Source organism: Pristis pectinata, chromosome 4 (assembly GCF_009764475.1).
Source record: "Pristis pectinata isolate sPriPec2 chromosome 4, sPriPec2.1.pri, whole genome shotgun sequence".
Lineage (NCBI taxonomy): Eukaryota > Metazoa > Chordata > Chondrichthyes > Rhinopristiformes > Pristidae > Pristis > Pristis pectinata.
This window is the reverse complement of record NC_067408.1, coordinates 72,990,732-73,013,388: the sequence shown is the minus strand read 5'-3', so window position 1 is coordinate 73,013,388 and position 22,657 is coordinate 72,990,732. Positions and strand designations below refer to the sequence as shown.

Here is a 22,657-nt window from a genome sequence, read left to right as displayed (position 1 = left end):
ACAGTACCAGACCCACTCTCTCAATTAACCTTTGGATGCCATGCCTTGATCCAGTTGCCTCTTCCTGCCACAGCCAACAACTCATGTCTCTCCACTGTTCACCTTCATTTTGTTGGATCTGATGGAACCAAACAGAGGTCCAATTCAGGACTCATCACAATATCAACCAGAAGATCACCTGGTTACCATGATTCCTGATTCATGAGTACAGTTTCTCATCTTTTCATCCCTCTCCTTTTCCAGTGCCTAAAATCATGTCTTGGGCCTGAGACTCTGATTTAGAATTGAATCCTTTACAATGTGACCCAGCAAGGCTATTTCCCCAATAACAGTCAGGGACATGTCCTTTCTCAGATTGCTGCAGGCCTTAATCTTTTAAAAACTGTAAAACATGCACTTGTAATGAATCATGAAAGGAACATTCGTAGTGGCCGCATAAAGACACAGTGGAAAACAAATGAGCTGAGAAGGTTACAGCAAGAGTTAGACAGTGGAAATGACAAACGACTAAGAGAGGCAAAGAGACCAATCTGAAAATTAGCCTGAGAGCCAAAGAAAGAATGAAAAGACAAGCGATGATGGAGAGAAGGCTGGGGAAAACATTAAAGTGGGAAGGAAACCTGGCAATAGAGAAAGCTCTTATTTTACTTCAAATAAAGAGATCAGATTGTGCTTGTTCAGTTTTTCAAGTAAAGGAATTTCTCGAAGATATGCCTTGAGTGGGTCTCACATAAATTATTTTCTGTAAATTTATGATGAAAGAATATTCCAAACTCGTAGTAATGTAAGAAACATTTGACAGTTCAATGTAGTCTCTGTATTTAATGAGGAGAAAATATAATCATGTATGCTGCAGAAATGCCATTGCAGCTTTGAAAAGGTTAGACTGTAATATGTCTGCCTTTCTATTCACAGGAGACTGTCAAAGATAATTCCCTCCTATTTATGCCGAATGTTTTGAAAGTTTATCTTGAGAATGGACAAACTAAATCATTTCGATTTGACAACAGCACAACAATGAAGGTGAGTATTTCACCGACTGAACAACACATTCAGACAGGTTTTTGCTGTCCAGTAGCAATGCAACTATAGGAGTTGACTAATTTGATATATTTAGCTGCTCGGATTTTTTCATACAGTATGTTCTGTGTTTCAGTACGTTTTTTACAAAATTATACCACCTGAGCTCTTAAATGAACCACATAAATATTTGTAGTTCCCTCAAGTGGCTTACACCTTTGAGCTAAGTCATTTTTAGTCTGAGGCCAACACAGTTAGTGCAGTTACTTCTGATTGTAAGAGTAAAAGAGTGAGCTCATTTTCATTGCTTGCATTATTAAAGGGACATCAGTATGTGTGCAGTAAAATATCCCTCCACAGCATCAATCATGTCTAGGTTGGAAGTGTGGCAGCCACTTTGCACACAGCAAGCTCACAGAAGTAGCAATGTGTTACTGACAAGATGAGTGGCATGAAGGGGTGCCAGGGCCAGTGCCCACCCCCCATTTGTCTTCAGATTAGTGCCATGTCTTCTTTTAATCTCACTTGAGAGATCATAGAGGAATTGAGTTTCACATGTCATCAGAAACCCAACGCACCCAACAGCGTATCGCTCTCTTGGTGCTACACTGACACATCAACTTGGACATTCATGCTCAAGTCTCTGAAACGAAAAGTGAACCCCATATCTTTGGACTTGGAAGTGAGAGTGCTCCTGACTGAGCCGCAGGTGGAGGATGCATTGTTTATCCTAACACTCCCAGTGGAAATATTTTGAACAACAAATCTTTTTATAATTCTACTTTATCAGTTAGTTTGGGTGTAAAGTGGGATTAAGTCAATGTAAACCAAAAATTGCGATAATGGTAGTACAGGATGTGCTTGTCACTAAATGTATGATGACATGAGAGTTGAAAATCTATATTCCAGGATATTTTTCTCTGGTTGGCCACAATTTTCTTCCATCTTTCCTGTGTGTGGTAGAGATTGAGGAATATTGGGAATGCAGAGTAAGGCTCATGATGCAGTTGTTAGGATGATATAAATGTTGGCCTTCACCATGCATGTGAGGTTGTTAAAGCTTTTCCAGTCCTGAATCTTGCTTCCCTGCATTGACCCTGAGTACCACTTCACCATGTGCCTGGAAAGCTCCAGATCCCATGTGGGAAGAAAATCTTTCTCCCTCTCACTACCTGGCCTATTAAGGCCTCAAGAGTAGAGTAGAGTAGAGTTGGAAGAATGCTACCAGGACCCCAAGCGTTAAATTATTAGGCAGGATAGCACAAACTGGTGTTGCAGTCTCTGGAATTTAGAAAGCTCAGATGTGATTTCATGCAGTTTTTCAGGATATTAAGTAAAACCAGTTGGGTAGAAAGTGAGTATTTTCACTGGCTTAAGAACTGGGGACAAACAGGAATGGTTGAAACATTAGAGCCAGGTCTTGAAGAGTGAAGTTCAGTAGGTCAGGCTACCTGGATCTCTCTTTGATCAGACATTGCTTCCAGCAAGCTCACTAGCTTGAACTGTTGCAGGCTACTCATGAAATTGGGCCCTGTGGGAATCCTCCGAGACTATGAATGGTATAGTTATCCCTGCATGGTTGCTGAAATCAAATTAATGAGGTCATGGCACAGGCTTTGCACGTGACCTGCAACATCTCAGACTGGTACAGGTTAATTGCACACTGCCAATCTCACACCTATTTCCCAGCGCCATCCAATTTGATGGAGTTTTACTTAATTAAGGCCAAACTAATAAGCTTTTGCAAAGAGTAGACCAGAGAGACTGCTGAGATGATTTACCAGCAAGTATCTTTAGCTACAAACTAAATGAGTCATGACTTTTATTTTTTTGTTCACTCCACCTATTGCAGCAACATTAATCCACCTTCCCTCTCTATATCCAGAACTGCAAGTGAAAATAATAGCTTTTCATTGACTTTGACATGATAAAGATAGGCAGCACTGTAAACAGTACAGACAGCAGCATTAAATTACAGAGGTATTAATAGGTTGAGTGGATAGGCAAGACAGTGGCAAATGGGTTTTCAATGATGGCAAATGTGAGGTCATCTACTTTGAACCCAAACAGGATAGGACTGATTACTTTCCAAATGGAGAGAAACTGGAATCACTGGAGGTCTAATAAGATCCATGAATGTTGATCATTAAAGTATCTTGGATGGGTATAAAAATAATGAAGATGCAGGATTTATCATAAGACTATGAGGGGACAGATACTACATAAAGCATAGGTTAGAACACAGTGTGCAGCTCTGTGTACTGAATCATAGGAAGGATATATTGACCTTGGAGGAAGCACAGAGTAGAGTTAGAAGTTACCTTGACTCCAAGAGTTATTATTAGGCAAGATTGCACAAACTAGAGTTGCATTCCCTGAATTGAGAAAGCTAAGACATAATTTGAAGCAGTTTTAAGGTATTAAATAGTTGGGTAGAAAGTAAGTATTTTCACTGCCTGAAGAACTGAGTAAAAACAGGAATAGTCTAAATATTCAAGCCAAGCCTTCAAGAGTGAAGTTCGGTTATGCCTCTATACTCACAGAAGACGATAGAAGTTTAGAACTCATTTCTGCAAATTGCAGTGAATGCTTGGTTGATTGTTAATTTGAAACATTAGACTGATAAATTTTAGTTGTCCAAAGATAATAAGTGGTATGGGGAAATGGCAGGCCTGTGGAATGAGGCTGCAGGTCAGCCATGATCTGACTGAATGACAGAGCAGGCAAGTGGGTGCTAAGTGTCCCTCTCCTGCCCCTATCTTGCTGTGTTCTTAGTTAGACAGATAACATCATTGATTTGGCTCAGTGAGAAGCATTCTTGCTCCTAGGCTTGGTTGTGAATCCACTCTTGCTAGGAACCCAAGCACATAATTTAAGGTTGAAGCCCTAGTGCAGAGTTGAAGGACTGGAGCATTGTCACTCTTTCAAATGAACTATTGAATCAAAGTGATGTCGATATACCATGCTGAATGTCAAAGCAGGTTGAAGCAGGTTCGCTGTAGATGTGATCTGTCCACAATCAACTTGGAAATGCCTCTCTTTCTTGGTAGTATTTGCAGAATAGCTCTGTTTTTCCAATAATTTTGTCATTATTCTCACTACCAGCACCACATACAGCAGAAGAACTAATTATCCATCTCATCATTTTTAGGATTTGCTGTGTGCAAATTGGCATTTGTATTTGGCTACAAAATGGTGATTATTCTTTAAAAGTAATTTATTCATTGTAAACTGCTTGACATCTTGAGCATGTGGTAATATGCTTCATAAATTCAAGTTCTTTCTCTATGCTTTGCATCAACTGAGCTAAGATGACTTTGATACATAGCGCTATGTCAGTACTGAGCCAAAGGTGCTAAATTTATAGCCTTAATTAACTAAAACTCCAGTAAACTGTGTGTCAATCATGTATCGTGTCAACTGCAGTGGACCCATTTAATACATTGTGACCTTAAGGCAATCAATATTTTATGCTGCTAACCTGGAAATATTTGTATAATTAGTCTCAATCAATAGTAAACAAGATTTCTTTTTGTCATTTAATGTAATATTGATTATCTGAAGTGACTTGGGTTTTCAGAATGCTGTCAGGAATTTTGTCTGCAAGTTGGCCAACTGGCACCAAACATGTTTTCATTTCTCATTTTTGCTGAACTTTATCTTTTGATTTTTTTCTTTTCTAAAACCTGGAATAGGAACTGGTTCAGTTAGGAGCACATACTGGACCCTCTCATGTACCTATTCTTTATTTGGTAAATTGGTTTATTATTGTAACATGTACCAAGGTACAGTGAAAAACTTGTCTTGCATATCGTTCATACAGATCAATTCATTACACAGTGCAATGAGGTAGTACAAGGTAAAAACAATAACAGAATGCAGAATAAGCTGTGCAGGTAGACAATAAGGCACAAATTCATAAGAAGATAGATTGCTAGGTCAAGAGTCTATCTTATCATATTAGGGGACCGTTCAATAGTCTTATAACAGCGAGATAAATGCTGTCCTTGAACCTAGTGATAAGTACTTTCAGGCTTTTGTATCTTCTGCCTGGTAGGAGGGGGGAGAAGAGAGAATGTCCAGGATGGGTGGGGTCCTTTATTATGTTGGCTTCTTTACTGAGGCAACGAGAAGTGTAGACAGAGTCCATGGAAGGGAGGCTGGTTTCTGTGATGTGCTGAGCTGTGTCCACAACTCTCTGCAGCTTATTGCTGTCACGGGCAGAGCAGTTGCCATACCAAGTCGTGATCCAGATAGGATGCTTTCTATGGTGCATCGATAAAAACTGGTGAGAGTCAAAGGGAACATGCCAAATTTCTTTAGCCTCCTGAGGAAGTAGAGGCCTTGGTGAGCTTTCTTGGCTGTGGTGTCTACGTGGTTGGACCAGGACAGGCTTTTGGTGATGTTCACTCCTAGGAACTTGAAGCTCTCAACCCTCTCAACCTCAGCACCGTTGATGTAAACTGGAGCATGTGCATCGCCCCCCTTCCTGAAGTCAATGACTAGCCCTTTTGTTTTGCTGACATTGAGGGAAAGGTCATTGTCATGACATCATGTCACTAGGCTCTCTATCTCCTTCTTGTTCTCTGACTCATCATTATTTGAGATTCAGCCCACTACGGCGGTGTCATCTGCAAACTTGTAGATGGAGTTAAAGCAGAATCTGGCCACACAATCATGAGTGTATAGGAGGTAGAGTAGAGGGCTGAGGACGCAGCCTTGAGGGGCACCAGTGTTGAGAATACTCGTGGCGGAGGTGTGAGTGTATGTTTACAGACTATTCATGCATCGTTGGTATCCAACAGCCACCCATAATTTATTGACGTATTACAGTCCCTTGCTTTTGATTGTGAAATTTTATTGCAGGCGTTGTCAGAAAATAGTTCCTCCACCAGGGAGGCCCTTATATAGTATATAACCAATGCCTGCCTCCTCCAATCAGCTGGGAGATGAGGCAGGGGATGCTGGGAAGGTACATCAGTGAGCTGGTTCATCATCTTTCCCAGCTCCTCTTCCTCTGTCTGCATTCCAGCCTCTGCCTCATGTCCCTCAGCCCCCATGTCTCCTTATCGCTCATCCTCTGTCACTGACTGCTCTTTGATTAACAAGGTTGTGCAGCATGAGGCGCACATCGATGATGTCTGCACATCCGCTTGGCTCATGGTGCCAGGTACCCCAGGGTTGATGCAGGCGACGGAATTGCATCTTCCGGGACCTGTTCAATTTTCACTCAAACCTGGGTACTATTGTGGCCCTCATATCTATGCTCATCTGCTGCAGTTAGAGAGAGCACTGGTATGAGGAGCAGGGAAATAGAAGGTAGGCCTTATCACCCAGGATAAATCTCTCTGGGCCCTGCATACCACTGAAAATTTCCAGCAGTGTGAACTCCTTCAGAATGAAGGATCCATGTGTACTTCCCAGAAATATGGCATTCACAAATGAGGGAAATTTTGTCTTAGAGTCATATAGCATGGAATTAGGTCTTTCGGCTCACCGAGTCTGTGGTGACCATCCAGCACCCAGTTATACCTATCCTACATTAATCGTATCTTTTTTTTCCCACCAACTCCTGCCAGATTCTACCACTCCCGCCTACGCACTAGGAGCAACTTACAGTGGCCAATTAGCCAACCAAACTGCACATCGTTGGGAAGTGGGAGGAGACTGGAGCACCTGGGGGAAACCCACACCATCACAGGGAGAACGTGCAAACTCCACACAGGCAGCACCACAGGTCAGGACTGAAGCCAGATCTCTGGTGCTGTGAGGCAGCAGCTGCACTGGCTGTATTACTCTTCCACCCATGATCCACAAGGATCTGAGCATTGTTTAATAAAAAGGTCTGGCTTATTAAGAGGAGCCCTCTGGGTTTTTGGGCGCATTCATTGGTTTCCTTCAGTCTGGGGAAACTGGCAATGCAGGCAAATCCCAGTGCCCAAGGTGCCACATGTTCCACTGAAATTAAAGTCAGCAAAATCATTTCTTTGCAGATAGTGCCTGGGTGACCACTGATATGTTAAGCATATGATCTGCTGCTGTTTCTCGGAAGGATCCTGTGGCAAAGGAGTTGAGGGTCAAGGTGACCTTGACTTGCACATATAAAGCAGTGCTAGGACCAGAGCATGGGTGAAAGTGACCCAGCAGAATACCACATATCTCAGTGGTGACAGCTTGTGCCTGTGAATTCATTGTCCATCAGAGAGATCCAGGTTGGATATGATGCCAAAAGATTCTGCAGGAGTAGGCTTCTAACCAATGGGCATGTGCATGCCTCTTGCTCCAAGATCCCTCACCCACTCTGAATGTCCACTCATTCTCATAGCAATGCCCCCTGTAATGGAGTTCTGCCAGTGGTATTACTGCTGAGGGACCATTGAATGAGAATCTCAGCAGGTAAATGCTGGAAGAAATAATATCCATTGCAGCATACTCTACGGATCTTAGAAGATGTTTGAGCAGTTGGCAGCTAGTTGTGAAGCTCGTGTCAGTTCTGCCAGTGGCAGCGAAGTCTTTTGAAATATTCGGGAGAACAACAAACTAACGTGATATGTTCTGGGATGGAGTAAAACTGTTCCCAAATGAATGTGGTCTGGAGCTTTGTGGAATGGCCATTGTGAGAGTGGGCCAGTGTTTGAGTGGTAAGTTAAGAGGCTTTGGCTACTGCTGCCTTCTCCTGGACAGTCATCCCCGGTGAGCAGAGGTGCAGGTAAGGTTCCTTGAATTTCCTTTTTAATCTTCGAGCAGTTAGTGCGGTGGCATGCTCCCTCCTGCAGGATGTGGGAGATCAGGGAGACTTCCAGTGTCCTTGAGGACTACACCTGTGGGAAGTGTGTCCAGCTGCAGCTCCTGACTGACCACGTAAAGGAGCTGGAGTTGGAGCTGGACACACTCAGGATCATCCGAGGTGCTGAGGGTTTCATAGATATGAGCTTTAGCGAGGTGGTCACACCTAAGGTACAGGCAGAAAGTCGGTGGGTGACCATCAGGAAAGGAAAAGGGAGTAGGCAGAGAGTGCAGGATTCCCCTGTGGCTATTCCCCTCGAAAACAAGTATACCATTTTGGATACCGTTTGGGGGGGATGACCATTCAGGAGAAGGCAGCTCTGTGGCACCAGGACTGGCTCTGAGGTTCAGTGGGGAAGGGTGAAGGCAGAAAGGATTATAGTGATAGGGGACTCGATAGTTAGGGGGGCGGCTGCAAAAGGGACTCCGGAATGGTGTGTTGCCTCCCTGGTGCCAGGTCCAGGATGTTATAGAGCGGCTACAGAACATTCTTAAGAGGGAGGGTGAGCAGCCAGAAGTCGTTGTGCACGTTGACACAAATGACACAGGTAGAGAGAGGGATGAGGTCCTGCAGAGTGAATATAATAATACCATAAGACATAGCAGCAGAATTAGGCCATTCGGCCCTTCGAGTCTGCTCTGCGATTTGATCATGGGTGATTTATATAGGGAGCCAGGGAAGAAGTTAAAAAGCAGGACCTCGAAAGTAGTAATTTCTGGATTACTTCAGGCGCCACATGCTAGTGAGGGTAAGAATAGAAGGATATGGCAAATGAATGAGTGGCTGAAAAATTGGTGTAGGCAGCAGGCATTCAGATTTTGGATCATTGGGATCTCTTCTGGGCAGAGGTGACCTGTATAAGAGGCACGGATTACACCTGAACTGGAGGGGGACCAATATATTTTTTCATGCTACTAGGGTGGGTTTAAACTAGTTTGGCAGAGGGGTGGGATCCAAAGCACCAGAGAGGCAATTGAGAAGCTGGAAAGTGATGCAGAAGTCAGTAACAGCAAGTTGAATATGCATGACAGGCAGGAGAATGGCCAGGAGCAAGGAAAGCCTATTGGATTAAATTGCATTTATTTCAATGCAAGAGGTCCGACAGGTAAAGTGGATGAATTTAGGACTTGGATAGCTACATGGGATTAGGATATTATACCCATTATGGAAACAGGGCTAAAGGCGGGGCAGGACTGGCAGCTTACTGTTCCTGAGGTACAGGTGTTTTAGACAGGAGAGAGGCGGAGAAAAGAGAGGAGGGGAGTTGCATTTTTGATTAAGGGGAATTTCACAGCAGGAGTCAGAGATGAAATTACTGAAGGATCATCCAGTGAGGCTTTATGGGTGGAGCTGAGAAATAAGAAGGGGACGATCACATTTTTGGTGTTGTACTACCGCTACTCCCTAATAGTGAGAATTAGAAGAACAAATGTGCAGGGAGATTGTGCAGAGTTGCAAGAATAATAGGGTTGTCATAGTAGGGGATTTTAACTTTCCTAACATAGACTGGCATTGCCATACTTTTAAGGGCTTAGCTGGGGTGGGATTTGTTAAGTGCATTCAGATAAGTTTCCTTGGGTAATATATAGAAGGCCCTACTAGGGAGAGGGCAAAGCTCGACCTACCCTTGGGTGATAGGGCAGGGCAAGTGACTGAGGTGACAGTGGGGGAGCACTTTGGGACCAGTGACCATAATTCTAATAGTTTTAAAATAGTTATGGAAAGGGACAGAACTGGTCCACAGGTTCAACTTCAAAATTGGGGCAAGGTGACATTTGATGGTATGAGACAGGAGCTTGCAAAGGTTGATTGGAGTAGGTTGTTCATGGGCAAAAGGACCACAGGCAAGTGGGAGGCTTTTAAAGGTGAGATAGTGAGAGCTCAAGGTCTTCATGTTCCTGTTAGAGTGAAGGGCAAGGCTGGTAGGAATAGGGAACCCTAGATGACAAGCGATATGGAGGCCCTGGCTAGGAAAAAGGAAGCATGGGTCAGGTACAGGCAGCTGGGATTAAGTGAATCCCTGGAGGAGTATAGGGGATGCAGGAGTGTACTCAAGAAGGAAATCAGGAGGGCAACAAAGGGGCATGAGATAACTTTGGCAGAGAAGATTAAGGAAAATCTAAAGAGATTTCATAAGTATATTAAGAAAAAAAGAGTAACTAGAGAGGGAATAGGGCCCCTCAAAGACCAAAGGGGATATCTTTGTGTGGAGCCTCAGGAGATGGGCAGCATCCTTAATGAATGTTCCTCCTCTGTTTTTACTGTGGAGAAAGACATGAAGACTTCAGAACTTAGAAAGTAAATGGGGTGATCTTGGGGATAGTCCGCATTACAGTAGAGGAGGCGCTGGTTGTCTTAAAAGGTATGAAGGTAGACAAATCTCCGGGGCCTGACCAGGTATATCCAAGAACACTGTGGGAGGCTCGAGGAGAAATTGGCTGGAATATTTGCATCATCGTTAGCCACAGGTGAGGTGCCGGTAGACTGAAGGGTAGTGAATGTTGTGCGATTATTTGAGAAGGGCAGCAAAGAAAAACCTGGGAACTATAGGCCAGCAAGTCTAACATCTGTGGTAGGTAAGTTACTGGAGAGGATTCTGAGGGATAAGATATATGTGCATCCAGAAAGACAGGGATTGATTAGGGGTTGTCAGCATGGCTTTGTGCATGGGAGATCATGTCTTACGAACTTGACTGAGTTTTTTGATGATGTGACCAAGAAAGTCGATGAGGGCAGAGTGGTAGATGTTAAAATGGATTTCAGTAAGGCCTTTGATAAGGTTCCACATGGTAGGCTGCTCTGGAAGGTTAGATTGCATGGAATTCAGGGAGAGCTGGCTAATTGGATACACAATTGGTTTGATGTAGAAAGCAGGGGGTAATGGTAGAAGGTTGTTTCTCTGACTGTAGGCCTGTGTCTAGTGGTGTACCTCAGGGGTCAATGCTAAGCCCATTGTTATTTGTCATCTATATCAACAATTTGGGTAAGAATGTACAAGGCATGGTTGGTAAGTTTGCAGATGACACTAAAATAGGTGGTATAGTGGACAATGAAGAAGGTTATCAAAAATTACAGGGAGATCTTGATCAGCTGAGTAAGTGGGCTGAGGAATGGCAAATGGAGTTTAATTCGGATAAATGGGAGGTGTTACACTTTGGAAAATCAAATCCAGGTAGAACTTTCACAGTGAACGGCAGGGCCCTGAGGAGGCACGTTGGAGTACAAGTACATGGTTCACTGAATGTAGAGTCGCAGTAAACAGGGTGGTGAAGAAGGCTTTTGGTGTGCTGTCTGCACTTGGAGTATTATGTTCAGTTTTGGTCGCCCTGCTATGAGAAAGATATTCTTAAACTGGGAAGAGTGCAGAAAAGATTTACAAGGATGCTGCCAGGACTTGAGGGACTTATTTACAGGGAGAGTTCAGACAGGCTAGGACTTTATTCCTTCAAGCTTAGAAGTGATCTTATAGAGGTGTATAAAATCATGAGGGGCATAGATAGGGTGAATGCACCCAGCTTTTTCCCAGAGTTGAGTTATCAAGAACTAGAGGGCATAGGTTTAAGGTGAGAGGGGAAAGATTTAAGAGGAACATGAAGGGGAACTTTCTTACACAAAGGGTGGTGTCCATGTGGAATGAGCTGCCAGAGGAAGTGGTTGAGGCAGGTACAATAACAACTTTTAAAAGACAGTTGGACAGGTACATGATTGGAAAGGTTTAGAAGGTTATGGGCCAAACACTGGCAAATGGGACTAGCTTGGATGGGGAATCTTGGTTGGCATGGACCAGTTGGACCAAAGGACCTGTTTCCATGCTGTATAACACTATGACTCTATGACTCTTTGAGCTCCATTTTTTGTTGGCACAAGCAGAAATGGGCTTTGCAAAAATAGTGACATCATTAGGTAAAGGGAGTGTGCAAACATGAATCACAACCAAGAGAGTCCATTTTCTTTATCTGTGAGACTTCATCCAAAAATGATCACTTTTCTGAGTTGTTCAGTTCATTCCCAGTTCCCAAGGAAGAACATCACTTCCCACATCTGCCAACCAATCAGCGAACTCTACAACACTGCTGGCCATCAAAGTCAGTCCTATAAAAGCCACTGAAATCTGAAAATAAAGGTACAAGCACAGGGGACTCTTTGAAGGAATATAAGAACAAACATGAGGCAGAAATAGCTTACAGAATTGCTGGAAATAGGAAGCTAACCTAAGCTGTTGCAGCTGGTGCCTTTGTAATTGCTTCCTGAGGTGACAATTAATGACTCGAGCTACTTGCTTGATGTAGGTGTCTGCTGCTAATGCTCGGTGTAAATGAGTGGGACTTTAGACCTGAGTACAGAAGAGGACTGCTTACTGAACTGTGTAATTCAGGAAGAGATGTTTTGCTGTACTCTACATAGCAATCGCCATGGCAACATTCAGCAACATTATTTATTGTGAAGGTAAAAGAGAACTACCAATTTACAAAATGGCAGAAAAATACACATAGAAAATGGTTGGTAAAACATGTAATACAGATGATTGTAGCAAGTGATTTGAAACATATTTTCCTTGAAATTCATTCCCTGCCTATAGCATTAAATATCTACATAGTCACTTAAGTGTGTTGTACACTTCCTCTGAGATTCATTCCACTGAAATCACTGTAGCAGTTAGCGCGACGCTATTACAGCGCCAGCGATCGGGGTTCAATTCCTGTTGCTGTCTGTAAGGAGTTTGTACGTTCTCCCGTGTCTGCGTGGGTTTCCGCCGGGTGCTCCAGTTTCCTCCCACATTCTAAAGATGTACGGGTAGGTTAATTTGGGGTTTAAAATGGGCAGCACGGACTCGTTGGGCCGGAAGGGCCTGTTACCACACTGTAAATAAAATTTAATTTAATTTAATACCAGCACTTTAGGATTAATTTCAAGGCAATTTTCCCCAAGAATAACAGCAGCAATAAGCAATGGCAGCATGTACTTTGCACTTCAGATGTTTTTGTTCTTCTTTGGCAAGAGTGACAACCATCCTCTCTCACAAATAACTGGATGCTTGCTCCATTCTGTGATATCTGCTCCTCCCATTACTTTCCTCGAACCTTAGGTCTACCTGTAATGGGATATACAATGGCACTTCCAGGGCAGTTGAAGATGAGAAAATCATAGAGTTTGATTTTATTTTGTATTGTTAAGTCACTATGGGGCTTAACTGAGTAGGTGCTGAGAGGATCTTTCCTTTGGTGAGAATATCTAGAGATGAGGGGTAGTTAATGGGTACAGAGTTGCTCATTTAAGTCTGAGATAAGGAGGAATTTCTTCTTGTTAAGGATTGTGAGTCTTTGGAATTCTCGACCTCAGAAAGCTGTTGAAGCTCGGTTGTTAAATATACTCAAGGCTGAGATGGATAGATTTGTAGACTCAACACTAATCAAGAGTTGTGGGATCTGACAGGAAAGTAGAATAAAAGACAAGCTATGCTCTTCTAAGATCTTATTGAATGATGAGCAGGCTCAAGGGCCAATGTGGACTTTTGTTCTTATTTCTTATGCTGACATTACCACATCCTGGAATTTTCATGAGCATTAGAAATAAAATTGCCAATTAGTACTAAATCATGAGGTGGCTTCCATTCTCACAAGGAACTCTCGACTGAATTGCATCAGACATACCAAGGGCTCTTTTAGCCAAAGAAAGTAAGGTTGTTGATCCCCTATACTATGGCTGGAGTCAACCCAGACCCTAGAGGTGAAAGGGCACTGGAATTATTCTGCTCTCTCAGCAATTGTGCATGTAATGTGCTTTCTTGCTGATGCAAACAAATGTTCGGAAATTATTGCAGGATAATCATCAAGAGAGATTGGGTGGAAGGGATGAAGGGCGGCGGGCAGTTTGCACTGAACCACTTTTGGGTCACTTGTAAAATTAGATGAGAAAAGCTCATGTGTCTCGTTGGTGAGTTCATTGGGGGGAGTGACAGAATGTCGTGGAGCAATTATTTTAATATTACCATTGAGATGCGAGTGTGAATCCATTGATGGGGATATGGGAATGAGAGACAGCTGCAAACAAGTGTCAGAGTTACATGCAATATCCAAGTGCAACAGAAACTTAGTACTTTCTGCAATAGAAACAGAAGTGCTGGAAATGCTTGGCAGGCCAAGCATTGTGTATGGAGAGAGAAAAAGAGTTAATCTTTCAGGACGATGGCATTTCATCAGAACCAGGACGAGCATGTCTTAAGATACAAAGAGAGGAGTGGAGAGGACAAAGAAGAGAGAACAAATGGTCAGTGACTGGATGGCAACCAAGAGAGAATGAATGACTCGATGGTCTTGGTGCCAGATGAGAGAGAATGCTGCAGGGTACATAAATGCAGCTGATCTGTCTGGAAGAGATATAAATAGAGGGAGACAGAAAGGGACAATGCAGAAACTGTGATTCAGAGATGTGGCCTCCTCTACGTTGGTGAGACCAAACGCAGACTAGGTGACCGTTTCACAGGACACCTGTGCTCCATCCGTAACCGTGATCTGCATCTCCCCGTTGCCAGTCTCTTCAACTCTCCCTCCCACACAATCACAGATATGTTAGTCCTCGGCCTCATCCCCGGCGAGGAGAATTCCAAGCGCAAACTGGAGGAACAGGACCTCACTTTCCATCTTGGAACCTTGCAGCCTAACGGCATAAATATTGAATCCTCCCACTTTAGGTAATCCCCACAAAACTCCCCTCCATCCCCCCGCCCACCATGCTTCTTCTCTTCTCTTTCCTAGCCTCTTTTTTTCTCTCTCTTACCTTTGACCCATCCCCCAGTGGATCTGCTCTCTCCTCCTCCCCCACACCTGCCTTTCACTATCTCTTACCTGCATCAACCTATCACCACCTTGTGCTCACCCTGCCTCCCCTCTTTTGCCCACCTGTCACTGCTTTGCTTTTCCCTCCTTTTATTGGGATTCCCCTTTTCCTATCTTCAGTCCTGAAGAAGGGTCCTGACCTGAAATGTTGACCGCCTGCTTTTCTCCACGGATGCTGCCTGGCCTGCTGAGTTCCTCCAGCATCATAGTGTTTTTCATTCAGAGATATAAGGTTGTCAACTTGTAATGTTAACTCAGCTTTTCTTTGCCCACAGTTCCTGGAAATATCCAACTGGCCAGGCAGCATCTGTGAGCAAAGAAAAGCTGAGTTAACATTACAAGTTGATGACCTGATATCAGAACCAGCCAGTCCCAACACAACTGGAAAGGCTGGCTATCTGAAATGGTTGAACTTAGTGTTGAGTCCCCAGCACTGTGCTGTGCCAAGCTGGAAGGTGAGATGCTGTCCCTTGAGCTTACATTGGGATCATTTTCCGTGATAAGTTTATAACTGCTCAATCAAATCAACCACACTACTTGCTACAACCACCTTTTTTTTTAACTGTTTTCTAGCTATTTTGTTGGTTTTGCTTTCTTGGGCATCTGGCAAGAATATGATCGCTGAGCATTACCATGGAGATTACTGTTTACATCACTTTCTAAATAGTGGTTGTGGGTCACATTCTGCTTCAATAGAATGAAATTCTCTCCTTTCACTTAAAAGAAATCTCATTAGCTAACACACACCTTCTGGCAAATTATTGTCTGTACATTTGCATGGTATTCTGTAGAATCAAAGGGACCATAGAAGGAGCCCATTTGTCCCCTTGTAGCCGTGCTGACTGTTTGGAAGACAGGTCTAATAATCCCCAATCCATTTCATGTGAAAGTTATTATTAAATCTATTTTCATCAATATTTGGTTGTCCATGTCACACAATAACAACTCACTGTATAAAAGTTTTTCTCCACTTCTCCCTCCTGGTTGGTTTACCAATCACTTTAAATCTGTGACCTCTGGTATCAATCCATCTACTTCGAATTTACTGTATCATAATCTGCAACATCATTATTAAATCTCCCCTTCACCTCCTTTGTTCTCAGGAGAATGATCACATTCTCTCTAACTGCTGCAAGTAACTGAAGTTTTGCCAACCACGGTACCCTGATAATATATCTTGTCTGCATACCATTTGTGTGAGTTTGCAAAGTTATGGAAGCCAGTGCTTGGTAAGGTTGTCTACTTCAAAGAATCAGAGTGAAATCGATATTACAACAAGTTTGTAATGCAAAAAGAGCCATAAATCGAATGGGGGCAATTCCATCTGGGAACCTCACCCAGTAAGTTCTGATCCTCATCAATTCATGAATTTGTACTGATGTTCTCCTAGTCCTGCTCACAGGAATACTGTAGAGCTGTTCCAAGAAAAACTTGTGTTACCAGTGCAGCCTGTACAGCTGGTGTGGAACTGTTTGATCTGGAGTGGTATCACAGAAGAAACAGCTTCCATTTCACCTTAATTAACACCACTGTTTTCTCTGAAAGGAAGTGGCAGCTGCAGTCATTTTCATATGATATGAGCGCCCACTAGCAGCTATTCCAAAAAAAAATGTCCATTATGTTCTCTTCATGAGAATTAATGGGCCAGGGTTTGTGGACAGTGCACCTTTGACATCATCTGCTGGAGATATGAGGAATCCTGGGGGCATTTCAGGAACACTTATGTTCAAGTTTATTGTCAAGTTTATTGTCATAGGCATACATACCCAGGTTATAAAGGTCATGAAAAATAGCTTTTTCATCAGCAGCACAGTACATTACAAATATGACGAACATAAGTTAACATAACCTTAAATTAACATAAATTATACATAACTTACATGATAAACTGATCAAAATAAACATAATGACACTAGTGCAAGTTGAGAGAGAGAAGAAAGAAATATAGTCTGAGGTAACATTAGAGTGTTTCAGGTCAGTTCAAAAACCTGATGGTAGTGGGAAAGAAGTTGTTGTTGAACCTTGAGGTGTGATTCTTCAAGCTCCTGTGCCTCCTGCCTGATGGCAGCATCAAGAAGAGGGAATGGCCTGGATGGTGGGGGTCCTTAATGATGGATGTCGCCTTCCTGAGACATCGCCTCTTGTCGATGCCTTTGATGGTGGGGAGAGCTGTACCCATGATGGAACCAGCTGAGTCCACCACTCTCTGCAGCCTCTTGCATTCCTTGTTCAGTGGAGTTTCCATACCAGGCTGTGGTGAAACCAGTCAGAATGCTTTCCACTGTACATCTGTAGAAGTTTGTTAGAATCTTCAATGATGTGCTGAGTCTCCTTAAACTTCTAAGAAAGTAGAGACGCTGGCATGCCTTCTTCATGGTTGCATCTATGTGCTTGACCTAGGATAGGTCCTCAGAGATGTTGACACCCAGGAACTTGAAGCTGGCATCGGTTGAGGAGAGCAGAGGTGCGAAGGGCAACAGGTGACCATGAGGCAGCCAGAGCAACCAGGGCAGCAGACACCTGTCCCACCCATCTGGAGAAGGACTCTATTTCTGGAGGATCATAGGATCCTAACCCACTAGTTATTTCTCACTACTTCCAGAGATGGTTTTAAGCATTTGCTCTGATTACTTGACTCCAAAAACATTGCAGGTCCCTTAGGAAATATGCACAGGCGTATAACCTCAAAGCTTAAGATGCACCAGGTCTCAAATCAAGAAACATGAACATTTGGGGAGGGGAATTTGAGTTGAATCTTAAGGGCCCTTCCACCATTTTCAAAGACCATTTATAATCTGAGTTATTAAGGTTACATTCTTGATGTATGCGAGTAATATTTGATTTTTTTGACCCTGCAAAAAAATAGTTGAAATGTATTGATGATCTGTGTCCTGTTGCTGGCCCGTTGATACCTGCCAGTTTCTCTCTAAATTTAGCTACAAAGATAACTATTCCAGTCCAGAGGAACTAACCATTGGGAGGATAGAAGAATTTTAAGGTGATGGAGAGTTGTGGCTGGTAGCGGAGAAGGGAAGGTGAGGGGGCTTGGGTGAAGAGTTTGGGAGGATGGCAAAAGACCGGTGTTGGATAAAAAGAAAACACAGAAAGATTATGGGCCAAGTGAAGAAATGAGAAACAAAAGAGGAAATGATTTGGAAGTAAGAAAGGGCGACAGAAAGCACAATTGATTCACAATCAGAAAGGGAGGGATGGTAGGAGAGAGGCAGGATGGAGACGCAGTGGAGAGGATAAATGGATGGTTGAATGTAAAAAGAGACACAGCTGTGGAGTATTTCCAGGCTTTTCTGTTTTTATTATCTAAGGAGACATATTAAGTTTGCTTGACAAAAGCAGAAGAGATTTCTGGCAAGTGGGAGGCTTTTAAAAGTGAGATAGGAAGAGTTCAGGGCAAGCGTGTTCCTGTTAGAGTGAAGAGCAAGCCTGGCAAGATTAGGCAACCGTGGCTGATAAGGGCTATTGAGGGTCTGGTCTGTAAGAAGGAGGCAAATTTCAGGTATAGCAACTGGGATCAAGTAAGTCCCTTGAGGAGTGTACGGGATGTAGGAGTATACCTAATAATGAATTTAAGAGAGAAAAGAAAGGGCCATGTCGACAATCCCTGGGGGATAAGATAAAGGAGAACCCTGTAAGATTCTACAAGTAAATTAAGAGCAAAAGGGCAGCTAGGGAGAGGGTAGGTCCCTTCAAGTTTCATGTGGTAACCTAAATGTGGAAAACGGGAAATGGACAAGGTCTTAAACAAATGAGAAACACCTGTATTTACCATGGAGAAGGATATAGAAGATAGTGAGTTCAGGGGAGGGAACAGTGATATCCTAGAGCACATCAGCATTACAAAGGAGGAAGTGTTGGAGGTCCTTAAACACATAAAGGTGGATAAGTCCCTGGGGCCTTACCAGGTGCATGTTATGATGTTATGGGAAGCAAAGATTGCTGGTGCTTTGGGGGAGATTTTTGTCTCTTTGTTAGCCACAGGTGAGGTTCCAAAGGCTGGAGGAGGACTAATGTTGTGTCTTTATTTAAGAAGGGCATCAGGGATAAGTCAGGGAACCGCAGGCCAGTGGTAGGAAAGTTATTGGAATGGATTCTGAGATTCAGGATTTATATGCAATTGGAAAGGCAAGGTCTGATTAAGGATAGTCAGCATGGCTTTTTGCTTGGGAAATAATGTCCCACAAATTTGACTGAGTTTTAGAACATAGAACATAGAACACTACAGCACAGTACAGACTCTTCGGCCCGCAATATTGTGCCGACATTTTATCCTCCTCTAAAATCTACTGTATCTAACCCTTCCCTCCCACATAGCTCCCCATTTCTCTATCATTCTTTCATCTCTCTATCATTTTTTGAAGAGGTGACCAAGAAAATTGATGAGTGCAGGGCAGAAGACGTTGTCAGCAAGGACTTCAGCAAGGTTTTTGACAAGGTCCTGTATGATAGGCTGGCTCGCAAGGTTAGAGCCACATGGGATCTAGGGTGAGCAAGCCAATTGGATACAAAATTGGCTTGCTGGTTTGAAGCAGAGGGTGTCTTTCATATTAGAGGCCTGTGACTAGTAGTGTGCCACAGGGATCAGTGCTGAGTCCTCTGTTGTTTTATATATTATATTGGTGGTAAGGTGGACAGTGAAGCAGGTTGGCTAAGGTTACAAGAGGATATTGATCAACTGGGAAAGTGGGCAAGGGAATGGCAGATAGAATTTAACTTAGACAGGTGTAAAGTGATGCATTTTGGGCAGTTAAACCAGGACAGTGAATGACAAGGCCCTGGGACATGTTGTTGAACAGAGAGACCTCGGAGTACAAGTATATAGTTTTCTTAAAGAGGCAACATAGTAAACAGGATGGTGAAGAAGGTGTATGGCATGCTGCCTTCATTGGATAAGGCATTGAGTACAAGAGTTGGGATGTCATGTTACAGTTATACAAAACATTGACTAGTACACACCTATACTATTGTGTGTAGTTCTGGTCACCACACTATAGGAAAGATGTGGTTAAGCTAGAGAAGGTGCAGAAAATATTCACAAGGATTGGATTGGAGGGCTTGAGTTATAAGGAAAGACTAGAAAGACTGGGTCTTTTTTCCCTGGAATGAAAGAAGCTGAGAGGTGACATGATAGAGGTATATAAAATTATGAGAAGCATAAGTAGGGTAGATAGCCGGAGTCTGGTTCCTATAGTAGGGGTGTCCAAAACTAGAGGGTATAGGCTTAAGGTGAGAGGGAAGAGGTTTAAAGGGAATCTGAGGGAGTAAAGTTTTCACACAAAGATTGGTTGTTATCTGGAATGAGCTGCTCGAGGAGGTGATGGAGACAGGAACAGTAACAACATTTAAGAGGTATCTGGACAAGTACTTGAACGAGCAGGGTATAAAGTTATATAAAATTAATGCAGGCAAATGGGATTAGTATAGATAGGCATGATGGTCAGCACTGATGCAGTGGGCTGAAGGGCCTGCTTCTGTGCTGTACAACTCTGTGACAATGACTGAGAATATAGATTTACAGAGAGAAGGAGCTGGGCACAACCAAACACCAACAAATAGGTTTCTAGAGGCAAAGAAAGATTATCTAGGAGCACTCCAAAGTAGTACACTTAACTGGGAGAGAGAGCAGGGTGTACTTCCAGAGACTTACCAGTGTACGAAGATTAGCATATCAGAGTAGAGACGCAGAAATCTGCAACTCAAGGATCAAATTGTTAACAATACAGAAGAGACGACTCAACAGGTACTACTGTCTACTTCCTCTGACCCGCCATTCTTCCCCCACCTACCTCTCCTTCCTTCCCATTCACCTACGCTCAACTCCTTCCAGCCCCCCTTCTCTGCCACCTTCCCCCCACTCCCCTCCCCCTGCCCTCCAGCCCTGAGGAAAAACCCAGGAAAAAGTTTGTTGTCCATTCAATGCGGATGGTCCAAACTTCAGGACAGGTTTCAGTTGGCTGCACAATGCTGCTGAAGCTATCAGAGTTACGTTTCCCCAGGTCCCAATGTCCGTGTGGTCAGAGGGTTGCCATCTGGAAGGATCCCTCTAGACTCTCTCTCTGAGAGATTTGGTAAAGCTACCTCCTGACAATAAAGATCCAAGGCAAAATCTAGAACAGGTGGATGACTTTCCACATCATGGGAGCCATCGCTCAGTGAGGGCAGACATCAACAACAAAATTCAGCTCTGCGTTCCTTCAGCTGACAGGGGAAAGTGTTGCTTGAAGATCAAGAGCTCAAACAAGCATGAGCCTCATGGTCTACCAGGCAGCAATGATACCTGCCCCCCTACTCTACTTATAGCAGACTGGAAAGATGCTACCGATGACATCTCCACCGAATCCTGGCAGGATATGAACCAGCATCAGCATCCTCACCAGAGCCAACTTCCTCAACACCGAAGCCTCAATTACACGCAGTCAGCTTTGCAGGAGTGGCCATGTACTGCCCATGACTGGATCCCAAAGCAAACACACTACTTTGGGCTTAGTCACATCAAGAGTTTACCAGGTATACAGAAGTAATAGTTCAATGACATTATCAAACCTCCTTAGAAAAAAATAACATCCTTGGTGACTTGGAATTCCAGTGAATCCCATGACTGCTCAAAATGGTGAAGGAGCATTTGGAATGGTATTGAGAACTTTGAGACTCGTTGTCAGCGGAATATAGAAAATCAGCTTAAATAGCAGGAGACACACACCAGCTCCCAAACTACCCAATCACCTGCCCTATCAAGGCAGGCGATTGGGTAGTTTGGGAGCTGGTGTGTGTCAAAATGTACAGGTCCCAGATTGACTTCATCGGCCATCTCACAACCCACAGAACAGGAGGGGAAGCAAGACACCCTCAGCCCCAAGGGACCACTTAGGAAGAAAAATATTGGCAAATCCAGAAGGCTCAAATGTTGAAGCAGCAACTGATGTCATATTTCCAAAATATCACTCCTATTATTATGAAACAGCGAAGCACTCCAAACCACCATTAGCAACATCATGAGAAAGCTGTTAGTCTGAGTATAATTTGCAAGAGTGCTATGCTGTTAAATAAAGTACCTCAGCAGGGAGCAGAGTTTACACTGATCACAATTGGCTACATAGTCACCTTTCGAGCTGCAGATACTATGACTCTCTGATTGTCACACCCAGATGTGATGCAGTGGCCTACTTTAACATCCTGCTGTCTTTGATCAGTAAACTTGAGAATGTTAACACTATTAGGAAATTGGAAATATCACATGCACAGTATGATCGGTATTAATGGAGACCATTATAGAAATTTCAACTTGTAATTGTAATTATCAAAACACACACCTGCATGCAAAATCCATTTCTTACATTTTTGCACTGGTGGAGTGCTTTGAAAATGTTTTATGAATTTTGCTTTAAAATGTGGTTTTCAAAATGCATACATGGATTAATGACTAATCACCAATCCTTGTGGATGTGTAATAGGACCTGGTAGTAATGGGTATTTGGTGAGGGAACCAGGATTAGTGAAGGTGCAAATGGCAATGATTATTTCTTGTCTTCATCAAATTAGTTCTAATTTATTCTGAAGGTTGGAAGTTGATATATTTCATGAAGTCATACAGCAAGGAAACAAGCCCTTCAGGCTCCCACCCTCACCCCCGAGTCCATACCAACAATTAAGCACAGATCCTACACTGATCTCCTCACAATCCTATCAACTCCCCTCAGATCTTACTACTTACCTCCACACTATCAGGCAAATCATATATGGGCCAATAAATCCACCAATCCGCACATCTTTGGGTTGTGGGAGGAAACCGGAGCACCGGGACAAAACCCATGCAAACTCTGGTTTATTACCCACTACCCCACTTTACGTCCAAAATCTCTCCTGCTTAGCTAGGTTTTACATGGGTTAGATTTTTGTGGATCTTAATAACTGGTACAGGCTGGAAGAAAGAGGCAGAGTGACTGTGATCTTGGCTACCCAAAATAAGATGCGTTCATTTTAGTCTTGGTTACAAAAATAG

The 22,657-nt window shown here is 43.2% G+C and overlaps 1 protein-coding gene across 6 annotated transcripts in view; it reads left to right on the top strand.

The window, feature by feature from the left end:
* The window catches only part of frmpd4 (FERM and PDZ domain containing 4), a 471,176-nt gene that overhangs the window by 409,116 nt on the left and 39,403 nt on the right, over positions 1 to 22,657 (top strand). For all 6 annotated transcript variants that reach the window (XM_052014783.1, XM_052014782.1, XM_052014781.1 and 3 more), the window contains one exon: positions 916 to 1,023. In XM_052014783.1, the coding sequence (XP_051870743.1) occupies positions 916 to 1,023 (108 nt within the window). The remainder of the gene's footprint in view (positions 1 to 915; positions 1,024 to 22,657) is intronic.